We start from the raw sequence: 18,800 nt of genomic DNA, 5'->3' as shown, positions 1-18,800 counted from the left end.
TCAGCAGCTGAACCTAGGAAATATGTCCATCAATTCTAAAATCTCTGGGGCTGGTTGTTCACATATGTTCACGTACCACCAGTTGTTTTATATGGTGCCAGTATCTGAGGATAACAAGCCTTTGTTCTTCCTCTACTGGACCAACTCGTTCTTCCCCATTTCCCCCTGAGTTTGTCCCTATTTATTTCCTCTCTAAGGCCTTGTGTGGCGATCCTTGTCCCTCCAGCAAAGAAGTGTAGAAGTGGCTCCTTTCAGAGTCCAACTACACTGCTCATTCTGTATTGGCCAGGATGCTGATGATGAGGAGAGTCAGAAAAGCCTTTCCCAGATAGAAAGCAAAGCACCAAGTCACTTCCTGGCTGCATGTTGCACTGCCACTGGACTGTCTGTTAGATTTTTTCCTTTGTTGCAATGTAGTCATATCCACCTATATTTTATTTATGATCAGTGCAATGGGATGGAAGGCTAGCAATAGGAGCTCTAATACTTTGTAATTGTGTTTCAGGTTCTGGCTTCCAATACGCTGACTGCTCTGTGCACCAGCAGCAGTGGAGAAGATGGCTGTGCCTATGCAGAACAGGAGGAGATTGATGTGTTACTCCAGGCCCTGCAGTCTCCATGCATGAATGTTCGAGATGCAGCTCTCAGGGTAGGTGTGAAACATTTGTTCTGACTTCCACTTAAACTCGGGGCTCTCTAAGTCCTTTGTGCAGGCTACCCAACTCCCTGATTGGGATAGTTCCCATCATTTGTTAAGCGGGTCTCTGGGCTAAGCTCTGTAGGAGGAGACAGTGACTACTAAATGTTCCCACTATGGACAGTCAGAACATTATTAATTGCATTAAAGGGTCTGCACTGGGTTTGTGGTTCAAATAGCAGTTCTGGCTTATCCCCGTCTCCTTCCTCGTACAGCTGTGTAACGCTTTAACATTCTGTTTGCCCTTAATTATAGGAGGAGCTGGTTGTGCTCCTGTAGTAAAGGTTGCCTGATGCTTCACATTACAAGACCTTATTTCTGGTTGCTTATAACTTTGCCAAACTTTGGGCCATTTGGGCTGAAATGTTCCGTGTCTGGCTCAGGTTGAATGTTTTTAGAAAGTTTCAGCAAAAATGGGTCAGCCATTTCTGAGAATGGGATAAGGGGACAAGAGGTTGTTGTGTCAAAGTTAAAAATTCTTCCTACAGACTTGCTAAGGAGCTCAAGCACCTCCATGCTTTGGAGCAGGGGCTTGAAATTTGGCAGGAGAGGGTCCCTCTGATATCAGGGATGTGTCTCTTACTGTTCCCATTTAAAAAAACCAACAAAACCTGTCCAAATTTTGGCCAAGTTTTAAGCCTTGGGAAAAAAAACTGTTTACACATGCTCAGTAGTGTTTGGAAGGAGTTAAAATTTAGCCAGCAAAAAAGACAAACTGCTGAGAAGCAAGGACATAGTTTTTGTTAATACCTGATAACATAGCTTAGCTTATATGGTTAATGCCCGCCCAGTAACTTAGCTCTTAGAATAATGCTAATTTTCCCTTCACAACCCACCGGATATTTGTAAGCACTCATTCACCGCCATCTCTCTGCCTCCTTCCCCCGCAAGGTAGTCATAAATGTTTGATGCAAGTAGGATGACCTTTATATGTATGTACTTTTTTTATTTTTATTTTTGTTTAGGGTTTTTTTTACTTGTAACAATGTCTCTGTATGTACAAATGAATTAATAAAAAGTATATAACTGGCCACTATGGCACCATATTTTTAAAGCTGCTTGTCTGTCTTCCCGGTACCGTAAATAAACCCCCTTCAGTATTGTCTGTGCTTGCCTAATTCTTAGGCAAAAAGATTTTTTTAAACAATAGAGACTGGTTAGCATTTTGGCAGCTAGTTTTCTGAAGAGTCTGTTTGCATGGGGCATGCTGCATGCTGGGGCTGCAGGAGCCGAGCAGGCCTTTCCCTGCAATTGCTGCTCATCACTGTGGTACCAGGCACAGGAACTGAGAGCAAAGAGACTCTTTTGTGCTCTTAATGCTCTCCCTGCTGGCATCTGGGCAGCATGGAGGAGGTAGCTTCCTGACTCAAATGCAGAAAGGACAAGAGCTGGACTGGGTGTGGGGTGCAAAGGGTACAGAGGGAGTAGATTGGGAGGACTGGGTCTGGGAACTGGTGCAAGGAGTGGGTGGATACTGGGATTGGTCAGTCAAGGAGACAGGGTTTGGGAGAAGAGACGGCTGAAATTGGACAACAAGTGGGAAATTTGGGATGAGGAGCCAGGATTGGGGGAAGACTGGGATTTGGAGGGAAAAGGAGACTTGGACTGGGATTGAGGGAGGGGCAGAAAGAGTCAGGATCAAGCTTGAAGATGAAAAGGGCAAAAGGATCTGTAACCACTAGAGCAGGGCTTCTCAAACTTCATTGCACTGCGACCCCTTCTGACAACAAAAATTTCTACATGACCCTAGGAGGGAGGACCAAAGCCTGAGCCCCTGGCACGGGGGCCAAAGCCTTCAGCCCCAGGCCAACGGCCTGTAACATGAGCCCCACCATCCAGGGCTGAAGCTCTCAGGCTTCAGCCCTAGGCCCCAGCATGTTTAATGCCAGCCCTGGCAACCCCATTAAAATGGGGTCACGACCCACTTTGGGGTCCTGACCCTCAATTTGAGAACCACTGCACTAGAGAACACTCCTCTCCAGAACTTGTAATGTAACTCAATATTCCTGAGTTTCTGATATTTCTTTGTTGATGAGCAAGTATCTGTGAAACCCACTGGCAAAGTGTATGTCTCAGGTTGCACACACAATCTTAATTCTGACATCTTTGAACTTTTGAATGCTTGACTTTGCAATCCTAACATTGTTTTAATGAAGCTTACTTGTGTAGTTTGTTATGCTGGTGTTTTGTTATCTAGCTCGAGAGGAAGAAACAGTCTAGTTGCCTTGGTGCTTTTATTCCCCTTGAATCCTGACATGGACTGACTTTTGAGGAATAAATTTCCTCCTACCGTAGTATAAGAGTTGTCCGCAACCCTAGAGTTCTGTCCAGTGCTAGACACCTACCAGAACTCTACTTCTTGGTGCTCTCTTGTGGAAAAGCAAGTTCAGGCAAGCATCTTCCTCTGAGTGTGCACAGCATTACTCGGATAATTCTTTCCCCTTTTATGGTATTTCTCACCATGGCAACAATTGCAAATGACACTATATTGTCCTATTCAATGCAGGTATGATTTCTGTCTTTTATTGGGCTCCTGATCCAGGCAATTACCTGGGCCTGGACTTCTAAGCAGCTGAGAGCTATTGCTTGGCTGCTGTACCTAATTACATTGGTTTTATGTTCTCTTATCCCCTCCTTCTTAGTCCTCAGTCACTATTTTACTGGTGATTATTGAGCAACTGGATGGCAATATAGCTTCCCTGTTAAATTACAAAATGTGTTCTTCAGAAAGGTGAGTGCAACACTTCTTTTGTGTGAGACTGCTGAAATGGTTCTTTAATCAAGTATTAATCTCCTTGCATGGCTGTGAGATGGCTCAAATATAGTAAAATTGAAATAGTCCCTCTTCTCTTCCCCCTCCCCCCCCCCAAATACTCCTTGCTTAACTATTACCCAGTCTCTGGAACTCCATTTTGTGCAATTTGCAGTAGCTTTTGGCAAAACGAAAGAAGTGTCAAGACGTTCTTCAGCAGAAAGTTAATTTAATCAATTTTCCTTTACATGGAAGATCTCCTGTATTATGATTTAAGGTCATCTCTGCTAAGGATGGCTGTAGAGACCAGACATTTGCACTGAATGTCCTGTCGTTTCATTCAGGGACTAATGGAGCTGCAGATGGTGCTACCAACACCTGACAGTGATGAAAAGAATGGATTGAATCTGCTGCGCCGGCTCTGGGTGGTGAAGTTTGATGTGGAAGATGAGATTAGAAAACTGGCAGAGAGGTGAGAACTGTACTCTATTCAATGGATTGTAACAGTGATGCTTATTTGCCTTCCCATATGGGGTCTTACACAGAGGATCTGTGTAGGTCTTGCCCCCAAAAGGGTGCAACTTTAGATCTGTCTGGTGTTCTATGTGTAGGGGGATCTCTAGTTGTCTGAAGAATGATCAATCACCAATTTGTGTTACCTGCAGGCTGTGGGAATCTATGGGTCTGGAGTTGCAGCCTGATCTCTGTTCCCTGCTGATCAAAGATACTATCTACTACGAGGAAGCAGTGCGTCAATCTGGCGCTGAGGCTCTTTCCAAAGCTGTAGAGCAGTATCAAAACCAGGCAGCTGAAGTCATGAGTAAACTTATGGAGATTTACCAGGAGAAGCTCTATGTAAGTAGCTGCTGTTGTGTGGAGTTACAGGCACAACCCACACATGCTCAGTGTTATGTCCTTTTCTTACTCAGTCTGTGCACTCACCACATTCTTCTGTTGGTGCTGTCGTATATGTCCTTTATTTTTTGTTAAATGTGGTATTGCAGATGTGGAAGGTATCATGGATCTAAATTTTGTAGGCTAAGGAGAGGAAACTAGACTGAGCTGCTAGTAAACTTCTGTTATACAGCTTTGTTTTTTCCCTTCATGTTTTGTGTGTGTGTCCTTGGAAAAGCATGCTGATTAAATATATCCATTTCCCCACTCACAGAGGCCACCTCCAGTTCTGGATGCTCTGGGACGAGTGATATCTGAGTCTCCACCTGACCAGTGGGAAGCAAGGTATTGTGTCTCTTCAAATTCTGCTCTTCACTTCCAATGCTTCCTAAATGAGATGTTTCAGACTTTTGCTCATGTTGTTATAGGTGAGAGGGAAGCGTATGGTCCAGGGAAGTGTTTGAGGAGTAAACTCTCTGCATTTGCATTTGTACCAACTGGTGATCGTGTGGTCTCCCCTATTATGGGACACTTGTCTCTCTTAGAGCAGACTGTGCAGACCAATACAGCTTTGCATGTTCTTCTGGAACATTTCCAGATCCATCAGACCATGGGTGGTGCATGGATCGCTGGCTGGGGGAGGCTAGTCCCCAGCCCTGCCCTTCCAGTTGAGGCCCTGTTGCAACTCAGAACCTTCCACCGTGGCCACCAGCCCCCGCCCCAGGCTAGTGGCCCCAGCCCCAGGTGGGTGGCATGGCCCCAGTGCCAGCCCAAGCTGGGGCCACTGCACAGGGGAACTGGGAAGAGTGGGCAAGAGCAGGAAGTAGGAGGGGGTCTGGGGATAGGACATGGGCAGGGCCACGCCTGGCTATTTGGGAAGGCACAGCTTTCCTCAGCCTATGATACCTGCCGCCCATGCATCTGACTGATGTTCTTCACAATTTTATCCCTGTCAATCTCATAAGAATGGAATCTTTTCCTATCAAAGTGGCTCATTTGTGGTTTATGTCAACAGATTCTCAGTCTCTGTTCCGTGCTCAATCATTTGTGTCAAGAATAGCGATGCTAGCCTCAGTGAACTGGACAAATTCCAATTTGGATAATTACATTCTGCCTCTTAAATGCTTTCTGTAGTTTTAATTGGACAGCGTATTGTTCACTGCTTCCCTTAAACGAATCTGTTCTTTAGTGCTTATGTGTACTGCTCTACGGCTACTGCGTTTCAGTGGTGGATGAAGTTATCCTTGTGTTTGGGTTTGTGTAAAGTGCTTGAGATCCTTCAGATGAAAGTTGCTGTACGAATGCCGGATTATTGTACCTTTGGGAACTTGCAGCAGGGAGCTGAAAGTGAAATGGTGGTTGCTGCTCTGGGATCATCACTTTGGGAAAATTGGCATAGCTGCTGAACTATCTGAAATGTTACGGTTCCATGGCGTTCTCTCTGTTAACTGTTGGAGTTGGAAGTGGTGATAGCTGCAAAAAACAAGTGCTTACAAAAGTCACTCATCTGAATCATGGAAGCCCAATTCATACATAATACATTTTTTTTATACAGATGTGGGATAGCCTTGGCCTTGAATAAACTCTCTCAGTACCTGGATAGTTCTCAGGTGAAGCCCCTTTTTCAGTTCTTTGTACCTGATGCCCTTAATGACCGGAATACTGAGGTCCGGAAGTGCATGCTAGATGCAGCTCTTTCTACGCTCAATACCCATGGCAAGGTAAGCTCAAACTCTCCTTCCCTTAAAGATGGGAATAAACGTGAGTGGGACTTGGATACTGTGTTGAAGCCTCTATATTAGATAAAGCCATTGGTACAAAGTAATGGTTGAAAACCTTCATCTAATGAGAATTTCTTTCTCTAATGTATTTTAAAATTGTTTCAGTAGTGACCAGTACAGACTAACAGCCTAATATTCTCCTCTCACTTACACTATGGTAAATCAGGAGTAATGTAGTTGAAGTGTCTGGAATTGAAATGGTGTAAAACTGGTGCAATAAAAGCAGAATTGGACTATACTATTAAACAAAGGTAAGTAAAATAACTGCTGTAAAGACGTGGCAGTGAGCACCATCAGAGGCTGCCTGTGTCTGACAAGGAGTCACATGTATAACTTTAATCTTCTGATGCCAGCATCTGAGAACTGTGTATACAACACCCTATATATCTATATCTATATGTATCTGTGTGTGTGTGTGTGTGTGTGTATGTGTGTGTATATATATATAAAATGTAGGAGGCCTTGCATGCGAACCTTAGAGCCTTTGACATTTTAAAAATGAATCAAATAAAAAACCCCAAAGTTAAAGAAATGCATACTTATTATAGTAAAAAAATATATGGGTATTTCACATGTAGCTCATGTATGGATCTGTCAAGAAAAGATGAGTTGTCAAGCCCAAAGCACTGCACCCCTCATGGATTTTGGAGGGGAGAGTTGGAACTCCCTCATTCAGGCTTCAAGGTGTCTCTTTATGATCACCCCATTCCTGTAGTCAAAAAGAACTTGAGTATTGTCACCAGTAGCTAGTGCTCTTAGTTGCCAGATGAGCAATATCAGGTGCACTTTCCTCTTTCGCTCCCAGCTCATACTAATTCAGGGAACAAGAGAATGGGTGCTGAAATCCAAACCAGCTCTCCCACATGGTAATGCCCACCATTTTCACCAGATCGCTGGGCTGGCAGGTTTGTGTATCTATTTTTTTTAATATTTAAGAACTAACTGCTCTTTCACAGGAAATAGCCATAGCCTGTAGGATGCCACATGGTCCTAAATGCTGTAGTATATGAGACTATCTCTGTATGGAAAATGAACTGTAAATTGAGACTCATAATTGCATAGTTTTAGCCTCTGATAAGGATAACAAGGTCTTCCTGAGCAGAGCAAACCTTGCTCTGAGAGTGGACTTTAGTAGCAGGTGACATGTTCTACATTTTGTTTTTCAGGACAATGTTAACTCTCTCTTGCCGGTATTTGAAGAATTCCTGAAGAATGCTCCAAATGATGCCAACTATGATGCCGTCAGACAGAGCGTGGTCATTCTGATGGGCTCCCTGGCAAAACATCTGGACAAGAGTGACCCTAAAGTGAAACCAATTGTTGCCAAACTGATAGCAGCCCTGTCTACTCCATCCCAACAGGTACCTCCTTTCAAAAGTTCTCAGGAGCCAAGCAGAAGCAGGTTAATTCTCTGACACTTTCAGGGATTTCATCATTTACTTTCATCCCTGTTCTTGGAAATATGGACTCCAGGCACAACAGAAGTAGTGAGTTACAGAGCAATGAACATAAGAACGGCCATACTGGGTCAGACCAAAGGTCCATCCAGCCCAGTATCCTGTCTATTGACAGTGGCCAATGCCAAGTGCCCCAGAGGGAGTGAACCTAATAGGTAATGATCAGTGATCTCTCTCCTGCCATCCATCTCTACCCTCTGACAAACAGGGGCTAGGGACACCATTCCTTACCCATCCTGGCTAATAGTCATTAATGGACTTAGTTTCCATGAATTTATCCAGTTCTCTTTTAAACCCAGCTATAGTTCTAGCCTTCACAACCTCCTCAGGCAAAAGGAGTTCCACAGGTTGACTGTGCGCTGTGTGAAGAAGAACTTATTTTTATTTGTTTTAAACCTGCTGCCCATTAATTTAATTTGGTGGCCCCTAGTTCTTATATTATGGGAACAAGTAAATAACTTTTTCTTACTCACTTTCTCCACACCACTCATGATTTTATATACCTCTATCATATCCCTCCTTAGTCGCCTATTATCCAAGCTGAAAAGTCCTAGCCTCTTTAATCTCTCCTCATATGGGCCCCATTCCAAACCCCTAATCATTTTAGTTGCCCTTTTCTGATGCTTTTCTAATGCCAATATATCTTTTTTGAGATGAGGGGACCACATCTGTATGCAGTATTCAAGATGTGGGTGTACCATGGATTTATATAAGGGCAATAAGATATTCTCTGTCTTATTCTCTATCCCTTTTTTTAATGATTCCTAACATCCCGTTTGCTTTTTTTACTGCCGCTGCACACTGTGTGGACGTCTTCAGAGAACTATGCATGATGACTCCAAGATCTTTCTTCTGATTTGTTGTAGCTAAATTAACCCCCATCATATTGTATGTATAGTTGGGGTTATTTTTTCCAATGTGCATTACTTTACATTTATCCACATTAAATTTCATTTGCCATTTTGTTACCCAATCACTTAGTTTTGTGAGATCTTTTTGAAGTTCTTCACAATCTGCTTAGGTCTTAACTATCATGAGCAGTTCAGTGTCCTCTGCAAACTTTGCCACCTCACTGTTTACCCCTTTCTCCAGATCATTTATGAATAAGTTGAATAGGATTGGTCCTAGGACTGACTCTTGGGGAACACCACTAGTTACCCCTCTCCGTTCTGAAAATTTACCATTTATTCCTACCCTTTGTTCCCTGTCTTTTAACCAGTTCTCAATCCATGAAAGGATCTTCCCTCTTAACCCATGATAACTTAATTTACGTGAGAGTCTTTGGTGAGGGACCTTGTCAAAGGCTTTCTGGAAATCTAAGTACACAGTGTCCACTGGATCCCCCTTGTCCACATGTTTGTTTGACCCCTTCAAAGAACTCTAATAGATTAGTAAGACATGATTTGTTTACAGAAACCATGTTGACTTTTGCCCAACAATTTATGTTCTTCTATGTGTCTGACAATTTTATTCTTTACTATTGTTTCAGCTAATTTGCGTGGTACTGACGTTAGACTTAACGGTCTGTAATTGCCAGGATCACCTCGAGAGCCCTTTTTAAATATTGGCGTTTCATTAGCTATCTTCCAGTCATTGGGTACAGAAGCTGATTTAAAGGACGTTTACAAACCATAGTTAATAGTTCAGCAATTTCACATTTGAGTTCTTTCAGAATTCTTGGGTGAATGCCATCTGGTCCCAGTGACTTGTTACTGTTAAGTTACTCAGTTAATTCCAAAACCTGGCTTTAGAGTGTTATAAAGGGAATTTGTATTCTCTAAGCCAGTGGCTTTCAACCTGTGGTCCACGGACCCCTGAGGGTCTGCAGACTGTCTAAGATTTCCAAAGAGGTCTGCACCTCCATTTGAAATTTATTAGGGGTCCAAAAATGAAAAAAGGTTGAAAACCATGGGTCTAAGCAGCTACACTCTGAAGTCAAACATGGGTTCAAATTCAGAAACATGAGAAGGCAGAAACCTGTCGCTGGGGACACATACCAATAGATCAGCAAGGTGAGTGGTGGGGACAGGTTATAGTGTTAGTGACATACACCTTGTGATATGTTTGATAACTAGTGGGTTTTCCCATAGGTCCAGGAGTCTGTTGCAAGCTGTTTACCACCTCTTGTGCCTGCAATTAAAGACGATGCAGGAGGAATGATACAGAAGCTAATGCAGCTGCTATTAGAGTCTGATAAGTATGCTGAGCGCAAAGGTGCAGCATATGGACTGGCAGGCTTGGTGAAAGGCCTTGGCATCCTCTCTCTCAAGCAGCAGAAGATGATGACCACGCTGACAGATGCCATTCAGGATAAGAAGAACTTCCGCCGGCGAGAAGGTGAGTGGCAGGCCCTCTCCTCTCCATCTTTTTGAAGTTTTCTATATTTGATCTGCTGACACTTGTACCAGACATATTGATACCTGTACTTCCTCCATTTGCTTGGGACTGACTGACTGACTTGCATAGGAAATCCTGTATCTGGTTACTCTTTTCCCCTCAATTGATACTGTTAAAGTGGGGAATGTGCGTCTCCTGAAATCTTGATTTCTCTTGTACAGTATATTTTAAAACAAACAAACAAAAAACCCCACCTCACAATGGAGTACAGGAAGGGGTCTTAGTCTCTGGAATGTGTCCTCACTCTCATCTCTCCCATCTCAGGTAAGGGTGTTGCTAGGGAGGCTCTTGCTTCGCCCAGGGCAGTAAGGATAGGAGTGTAAGCTGGTCCAGAGGTGGCGATGGGTTTTTAAAACCTCTTCATTGCATTTGCTGCTGTATGTTTTCCATCCTTATTTCTCTTTCCTTACTCTGATCCTAACTTACACTGGGACTCAGAAAGCTACCAAGCTTCATTTTTAATGCTATCAGCCTCTGTGCCACCTTTGGGGAGCAGAAGTCCCGGACACAATACTCCCTTCTGGTTTAAGGAGGGAGAATGAGATGCCCAGGGGGTTTCTGGATCTGAGGTTCCCACAAAAAATTACCTCTTAGCTCCTCAGGCAAATCTGATCTTCACTTCTGATCCCACCTAGAGTGGTATATTATTTCCTGATTATCCTGTCTTTTTCTAGGGGCTCTGTTTGCCTTTGAGATGCTCTGCACCATGCTTGGGAAGCTCTTTGAGCCCTATGTGGTTCATGTGTTACCCCATTTGCTGCTTTGTTTTGGAGATGGAAACCAGTATGTGCGAGAGGTGAGTAAGAGGTTCCTGAGAACCAGGAATGTGAGAGGTGGTAGCAAAAACCATTCTTATTCTGAATAACTATTTAAATTTAAAAAAACCAAACCCTTGTACAAACCACAGGCCAGTAGAATTTGATTTCTTTGATAACCAATACCATCGTATTCCACTGGGCATTAACTCTAGGTTGGGACTGTCTTTCAACTAGCTATACTGTTGGACATCCACACTGTTTTTACCCCAGGGCCATGTTCCCACCCGCTCTTTAAAGAAGCGGGAGAAACCAGCAGTGAGGCAGATTATAAATGTCCTCTTTCCTCCTTCGAGGCTGCAGACGACTGTGCCAAGGCAGTGATGAGCAACCTCAGCGCTCATGGCGTGAAGCTGGTGCTACCATCGCTTCTGGCGGCACTTGAGGAGGAGTCTTGGAGAACCAAAGCTGGTATGGACTAGTGTTTGACTCTGCTATAGCTCAGAGGAGCTTGAAGTTCACTGATACACCACTTGCCTGACTTATTCTTTCATCCCAGTGAACACTGTGAGATCTTGTTCTTTTTTTTGTGCTACAGCGGTGCACGGAGCTTTTGGAATGAATGCTTCATTTATCTGTCTCAACATATTTAAGCAGCATTTTCTTGTGACTGGATTCTAAGAAACATTCTCTTGCAGCTATAGAGGTAGCTGAAGAGCAGGAATCTTGGCCTGCTGCCTCTCCCAAACAGTTTTTAAAACTTCCCATTATTTAAAAACCTCCGCAATGCATGCGCTTTCTGGACTATTGCTCTGTGCAGGGCTGAGTTTGAGTTGAACACTGCCATTGCCAGTCTCTTCCGTTGCATTAATTTTCTCTTACTCTGTGTTCAGGGTCCGTGGAGTTGCTGGGGGCTATGGCATACTGTGCCCCAAAACAGCTCTCTTCCTGCCTGCCAAATATCGTGCCAAAGCTCACTGAAGTGCTCACAGACTCCCATGTAAAAGTGCAGAAGGCAGGACAGCAGGCTCTTAGGCAAATTGGCTCTGTTATCAGGAATCCGGAGATCCTGGGTAAGAACCCTGTGCCTGTGTGTTTGTGTGTGTTGTTTGATTACTCAATGCATCCCAATATGAGACCCTGGTTCATAACTATGTCCTAGAGCAGGACCCTTTTAGTTTACGTTCACATTGAATATGTAAACTTGAAACAAAATCCACTTTAGAAAGGTATAACCTGAAAACTGCAACACAAGTGTCTGTTTTTAAGCTTTCTAAATGTTCTCTGAATCTTCTCAGCTGATGTCAATAGGGCTCCCTTTACCATTTCTCACTTTGTCATTCTTTAGAAGGATTCGCACTTTTTTGGGTGGGTGCAAGGACACCAGCTGTGGCTGAAGCTGTCTCACTTGTCTGTTCCATGTACAAACGTAGCATTTTTCTCTCCCATTTTGAAACGTGTAGCAATAGCTCCAGTACTGTTGGATGCGCTCACTGACCCATCCAGGAAGACCCAGGAGTGCCTGCAGACCCTGCTGGATACCAAGTTTGTCCATTTCATTGATGCTCCGTCTCTGGCCCTCATTATGCCCATTGTTCAGAGAGCCTTTCAAGATCGTTCCACAGACACCAGGAAAATGGCTGCCCAGATCATTGGAAATATGTACTCCCTGACTGATCAGAAGGTATAATGCTGGGGAGATCTTTCCAGCTATAGACTTCGCTTACTTTGGAGAGGAGAAATAGTCTAACAGAGCAAAAGACTGTGAATATTTTACTGGTGTGTCTGGGGTTTTGTTCTCGGTAAGGGTAATCCGAGAACTCTGAGCAGTTCCACTGACTCAACATGGATGTCATGTGAGCACGTGACTTCTACAAAGATAATGAAAATCCTAGCATGGCTGAGATCAACTTATAAACTTTCTCCTTTGATCTACTGTGTAGCTCTGATGCCATATACATTTCCCAAACAAGTCTTGTAGAAGAATTGGTAAATATTTGTGCTCTAAGAGAGATGCCTCCATAAATCCACTACTTTGGAATGAATTCAGAGATTTTCAGTGTTGGTTCACAGAAGGAAAAGTTGAAGTAACTGTAGAGTGAAGATCGGTGTTTGATTCCTTTATTGCTGGTTACGCTCTAAAATTAAGCCTTGCATTGGGGGGAAGAGGGCTGGATTTAATTTAGGAAACAAAAATGTAATTTATGAATGAGCATGAAAGGTTTTTGAGTGACCTGCTTATTGTGACAGTGCTCTGTAAGGACTGCGTGGGAAAATTGAGTTAATTGGTGTATTATCAGTGCTGTGGAGGCAGTGTATTAAGCTCCCAGGGTACAGCTGTATCTAACTGTTACCAGACAAAGATGAGATTCTGATGGCTCAGTTTTCTTTTTGAACCCAGCACTTAAACACTGGGCTTTTTGTTTCAGGATCTGTCTCCTTACCTACCCAGTGTGACCCCTGGACTGAAAACCTCTCTGTTGGACCCCGTGCCTGAGGTAAGTCTTGGTAGAACTACAGTTCTACTCAAGTGTGAAGAGTCTTTCTGCCTGTAGGATTAATCCTAATCTTTCCACGAACTAGTTTGTGGTTAGAATAGTGAGAGAAGCTGTGAAAAGTGATCAGGGAGGGGAGTTAAGACCTCCATATCTCTCCGTCTTGATAACTTTCATTATGACTGGATATTTTGCAACTTTACACTTCTCTCTCTTGCCTGTTAGGTGCGTACAGTATCTGCGAAGGCATTAGGAGCCATGGTGAAGGGCATGGGGGAGTCGTGCTTTGAGGATTTGCTGCCATGGCTGATGGAGACGCTGACGTATGAGCAGAGTTCAGTGGATCGATCTGGTGCAGCGCAAGGTAAGTATAACAGGAGCTGAGCAATGGTATTGGAGTTCCTTAGCTTGGCCTAAATAGAAGTTTGTGTGTGTCGTCATTGTGTGTTTACCAGCTTTGAAATTGAGTGTTGTTTTTCAGGTCTGGCTGAAGTCATGGCAGGGTTGGGGGTAGAAAAGCTGGAGAAACTTATGCCAGAAATAGTAGCTACAGCCAGCAAAGTGGACATTGCACCCCATGTCCGGGATGGTTATATCATGATGTTCAACTACCTGCCCCTCACCTTTGGAGACAAGTTCACCCCCTATGTTGGGCCAATCATACCGTGCATCCTTAAGGTAGGAAGCAGATAGCAGGAAATTCACGATTTAGGGAAGGGAAGGAAAGTTCTCTATGCCTAATAAAGTAATTGTCCATAGCAGATTCTATTCCCTGCTCTTCCAAGGTCCTTGATAGCATTGTTTGCTGGGTTTTATGTGTGGCTTTTCGTAAATCCTTGACTTTGGAGATTGTGGGAAATGGGAAGAGGTCTCAACTGGGCATTCACTGCTTTGCAACTCATTACTTTTAATGGATGAGGGGGAGGAATGCACCATCTCACTGTGGAAATCAAGTGCCATCTATTTGGTATTTTCTTCCACATTGAAAACCACACTTTGTGATTTGTCTCTTGATCTAGGCTCTGGCAGATGAGAATGAGTTTGTGCGAGACACCGCCCTTCGTGCTGGACAGAGAATCATCAGCATGTATGCAGAAACTGCAATTGCTCTTCTCCTGCCTCAGCTTGAGCAAGGTCTCTTTGATGACCTTTGGAGAATCAGGTAGAGAATAAGTTTTTAACCCTGCAGTAACCATCCTTCCACCAGTGGAAGATCGGATGGGTTCGGAGCCTCTCAGTGTTGCTCTTTAAAGAAGTGTAGGAGCTGCTTTGAAACAAGACGCTCTCCCTTCTACACGTGGACTATGTGGTGCCTTTGTAGTAGTACTCTGACTCAGAGTATGGAGTGGAATATGGAACATGCAGTTTCTCCCAGGTGATAGTGCAAAACACTCCTACTGGATCACTTAGCCAGGTCGCAATTTTAAAATGCTTTTCCACAGCAGTTTCTCTGGTAATATTTAGAACTCACATACGCATAGTGCATTTCTTTTTTCAAAGTGCTGTCTCAACAATCATTCCCACTGGTGTGGAAACATGAAGTGGAAAGCACCCTGATCTAAAAATTAGTTACATAAAATGGCTACTGATGAGTGCAGTCTTGTGGCATCCCAAGTGTGTGTTCATATCAACACAGAAGACAGTGGACATAGACAATGTGCAAATGATTTTACCCACAGGCTGTTTTGCTCCTCTTCATAGTTCAGATCAAGGCTTATTTGTCATTTTGCTGCCCTAACATGGGGGCTCTCTAATCTCTGTTTTAGTTTGGAATTCCCTCCATCCCATCATCTTTATAATGCTCTTTCTCACTTAGATTGACGGGATGATCTTTATGGCATCTCATGTGACAATTCACATTGACCTGGTTCTCTTCCTCACCATTTGCTCCCTTGATAGTGTCTAGCATCACAGTCTGTCAGTTTGGACAGGTACCACTTGTTTTCTTTTTTCTGTATGTAACACTGATCTTACTCCCTTTGTCAGGTTTAGCTCAGTTCAGCTCCTTGGGGATCTTCTATTCCATATCTCAGGAGTCACTGGAAAAATGACAACAGAAACTGCCTCAGAGGATGACAACTTCGGAACAGCTCAGTCAAACAAGGTAAGTGCCATTGTCTGTTGCTGTGTTCCCATTTGTGGCGAGAACCTGCTGGAGTGACCTTTATAATGGCAATACCTCTTCTAAGTTTCATGAGGCAAAAAGTGCAATGTTGACTTCACTGGTTTCCTTTTATTTATTTCAGGCCATTATTAGTGCTCTTGGTGTGGAACGGCGGAACAGAGTTCTGGCAGGTCTGTACATGGGCCGATCAGACGCTCAGCTTGTAGTTCGTCAGGCATCCTTGCACGTCTGGAAAATTGTGGTCTCAAACACACCTCGCACACTACGTGAAATTTTGCCAACCCTCTTTAGTCTTCTGTTGGGGTTCTTGGCCAGTACTTGTGCAGACAAGAGAACGGTAAGGGTTCTGCACAGGTGGTACTCTGCTAACAAAGGTTACTCTGTTCATAACTGGTGTTTGAGGAATGTGGTTACTCTTTCAATAAACTGCCCCAAAGCTGTCAGTAACCTAACCTACTTAAACACACATGCATGTCTCCTCTACATAGTCCCTGTTTATTTGGAGCAGCTACGGTGAAATAAACATTTTTTTAAAACCTCCCTTTTCATAGCTGTGTTCCAATCTCCACTCATCATTAACTCTGCTATGAACACTTGCTTATGGATAAAATATGGCATATAAGAGTACAACAAATAGAGAGTAAAAAAAATCACTTCAACCATTAAGTTTCATGCGACTAAGAAATGGAAGTGTTGGGTTTCAGATGTTTGTACTGTTAAAAACTTAAAAGGAAATTAAAATGTGCATGAGGTCATACTGTCTAGAGTGGCAATATGGACTGTATTTCATGAGTGTATACGTAGCATGTATATAGTGTCTCGATGCAGTCTGTATTCGTCTGAAACACTGATGGACTAGGGTACGTAATGCTAACTGCCTTAGATCTCTTACTAGTTAGAATGGAATGTTCCAGTTCAGTTGGAGTTGACACATTCTAACTAGTTGCTTGTGATAACTGTTCAGAGTGACCTGTTGTATGATTGTTGGGGACAGGTTGCAGCACGGACGCTGGGGGATCTCGTTCGAAAGTTGGGAGAGAAGATCCTTCCAGAAATCATCCCTATCCTGGAAGAGGGTTTGAGGTCAGAGAAGAGCGATGAGAGGCAAGGTGTCTGCATTGGTTTGAGTGAGATCATGAAGTCCACCAGCAGGGATGCAGTAAGTTAAATTCCAGAGGGGAAATTTCAAACTTCTTAGCCCATGAGCTGTTATAAAATACATTCTTTGCAGTTAAGGGGTGAAGATGCAGCAAACTTGCTTTATGAACTGCCGTAAAAGGAACTGAATTTCAGGACTTGCAACTATTTGGAACTGCTGTCCAGATGAAAGTGTGTGTGTGTGTGTATATATATATATAATTTATGTCTGCAATTGGCAGTCTTAAAACAGTGCAATCTGTCTTCAGATTATGAGACATAAGAGTTGAAAACTTCTTTCAAACTAATCTACTCATTGTGGATGCTACAGATTTTCACACACATTAATCCATCTAAATTTTCCATGAATTAATTTCAAATAAAGAGCAATTTATTTCTATTGTGTAAGTCCTGAGTTCCCAGTTGCTGTGTTCAGGTGTTGCTAATGCTCCACCTGCCAGGGACAGATGTCCTGTAATTGTATCTATATATCTCATAGGTGCTGTTCTTCTCAGAGTCTCTAGTTCCTACAGTGAGAAAAGCTCTGTGCGATCCTCTGGAAGAAGTCAGAGAGGCTGCAGCCAAAACATTTGAACAGCTGCACTCAACAATTGGATACCAGGCTCTTGAAGACATCCTGCCATTTTTGTTGAAGCAGCTGGTAAGTGTTTCAGATATGACCAAACGCTTTTTAAAAAACCTCACTGTAGGACAAGTTTTGAGATTCTCGATACAGGCTGAAGGAGGAGTTGGTCTGTAATGCTAGATCTTTAGGGGAGGGTCACAAGTCTAATTATTTCATTTCTTCCCTGGATTCATCTCTTCTGCAAGAGGGGAAGGGAATGGTCTTCTAGCTAAAGTGTAGAACGAAGAGTTGGAACATCTGGGTAATCTTCTGGCTCTGCTAAATGTCTCCATTTTTCATTTGGGAAGTCACTTAATCTGTGTGCCTTACTAACGAGATTCTTCCCAACCTGGTAGGGAGGCTTGATTCAGAGTCTGAAAAAGGCTTTGAGAGCCCCAGGTGGAAGGACTTACATAGGTGCTGGTTGTATGATTATCCCAAAGATTGTCACTTGAAACAAGGTCTAGTTTGCTGTGGCAGAGATAATCTTGCATGCGAGCTGGCTAACTCCCCTGTACTCTTTCTGTAGGATACTGAAGAGACATCAGACTTTGCTCTGGATGGTCTTAAGCAAGTTATGGCTGTTAAGAGCCGTGTGGTGCTGCCTTATCTGGTGCCAAAGGTATGGTTTGGAATAAATCTAAACTTCGTAGGTGTTTTTATTTCTTCTTGCTTCAAATGTTCTCTGCACTGATATTCAAAGACTGGGAGCAAAATTTCAAACTCTGCACAGGTTACTTGCAGAAGCACTCGTTGTAATTTGGATTATGATGTACCCATGGTTAAGAATTGTTCATGTCTGTGTATTAGTGAGTTGCCTTCTGAAAAACCTTACTGGAGTAAAATACTGTTGCTTCTCCTGTTTCCTTTAGCTAATTTCTCCTCCTGTAAACACCAGAGTGCTAGCATTCCTCTCATCTGTGGCAGGCGAGGCCCTGACACGGCATCTGGGTGTAATCCTACCTGCTATGATGTCTGCGCTGAAAGAGAAGTTGGGCAGTGCTGATGAGCAACTGGTAAGTGGCATAGTTCATTTTTTGGTAAGTAAGGAAGACTAGTATTTTAAGTTCAGTTATAAACAATGTTTTAGGGTTTTTAGATAAATTGATGGTATGTTTTAATTCAGTGCATTAGCCCCTTGATTCAATGATCTTTTTGTTGGTGGTATATCAGGAGTTGGGAAAGTTAGACTACCTGAATCTAAATGGGCTTGGCCAACAGTGTGTCCAATTAACGGGATCTGTTTGTAGCGTTAGAAAACTGGGGCATTAGATGAGAGACTAAAAATATACGTATTTTCTTACAGTTCTTACTCTGAGTGTGGTTCTGTTTCTATACTGCTTCTTGTGATTTCAAAAATATATAATATGCAAAGTCCAGAGTGTTTCTGTCCCCAAGAATTGATTGTTTTTGTCTGTCTGTTTAGCCCAGTGTAACTAAAAATTAAAGTGATGGGTTCATTGTCTATTCTTAGATGTCTGTTAGCTGATCTTTCAGTCTCCTAGCACAAAGATTCCCATGGAGCTATCTAAAGTTGTCCATAGCTGACATTCCCTTCAGTATGGTGACTTGGATCAAGATGAAGTATTGTGTGCTGGGACCTGTGATCTCTAAACCTCTGCACTGAAGATGGAGCAAAATGCAACCACACTCATTTTATGTAAATTAAGTGCAGCCTTTTGGCT

At 43.1% G+C, this 18,800-nt stretch overlaps 1 protein-coding gene across 1 annotated transcript in view; it reads left to right on the top strand.

The window, feature by feature from the left end:
* The window catches only part of GCN1 (GCN1 activator of EIF2AK4), a 61,775-nt gene that overhangs the window by 29,730 nt on the left and 13,245 nt on the right, over positions 1-18,800 (top strand). Inside the window, exons 28-48 of the mRNA XM_084648875.1 lie at positions 506-649; positions 3,794-3,921; positions 4,115-4,304; positions 4,618-4,688; positions 5,899-6,064; positions 7,291-7,485; positions 9,672-9,918; positions 10,653-10,774; positions 11,090-11,204; positions 11,627-11,806; positions 12,197-12,417; positions 13,163-13,231; positions 13,454-13,592; positions 13,710-13,906; positions 14,248-14,390; positions 15,215-15,332; positions 15,475-15,690; positions 16,348-16,512; positions 16,990-17,151; positions 17,645-17,737; positions 17,988-18,131. Of these exons, the coding sequence (XP_084505001.1) occupies positions 506-649; positions 3,794-3,921; positions 4,115-4,304; positions 4,618-4,688; positions 5,899-6,064; positions 7,291-7,485; positions 9,672-9,918; positions 10,653-10,774; positions 11,090-11,204; positions 11,627-11,806; positions 12,197-12,417; positions 13,163-13,231; positions 13,454-13,592; positions 13,710-13,906; positions 14,248-14,390; positions 15,215-15,332; positions 15,475-15,690; positions 16,348-16,512; positions 16,990-17,151; positions 17,645-17,737; positions 17,988-18,131 (3,225 nt within the window). The remainder of the gene's footprint in view (positions 1-505; positions 650-3,793; positions 3,922-4,114; positions 4,305-4,617; positions 4,689-5,898; positions 6,065-7,290; positions 7,486-9,671; positions 9,919-10,652; positions 10,775-11,089; positions 11,205-11,626; positions 11,807-12,196; positions 12,418-13,162; positions 13,232-13,453; positions 13,593-13,709; positions 13,907-14,247; positions 14,391-15,214; positions 15,333-15,474; positions 15,691-16,347; positions 16,513-16,989; positions 17,152-17,644; positions 17,738-17,987; positions 18,132-18,800) is intronic.

This window comes from Lepidochelys olivacea (genome assembly GCF_965140295.1).
Source record: "Lepidochelys olivacea isolate rLepOli2 genome assembly, chromosome: 15".
NCBI lineage: Eukaryota > Metazoa > Chordata > Testudines > Cheloniidae > Lepidochelys > Lepidochelys olivacea.
Note: the sequence above shows the minus strand (reverse complement) of the source record. Positions and strands in the feature narration are given on the sequence as shown.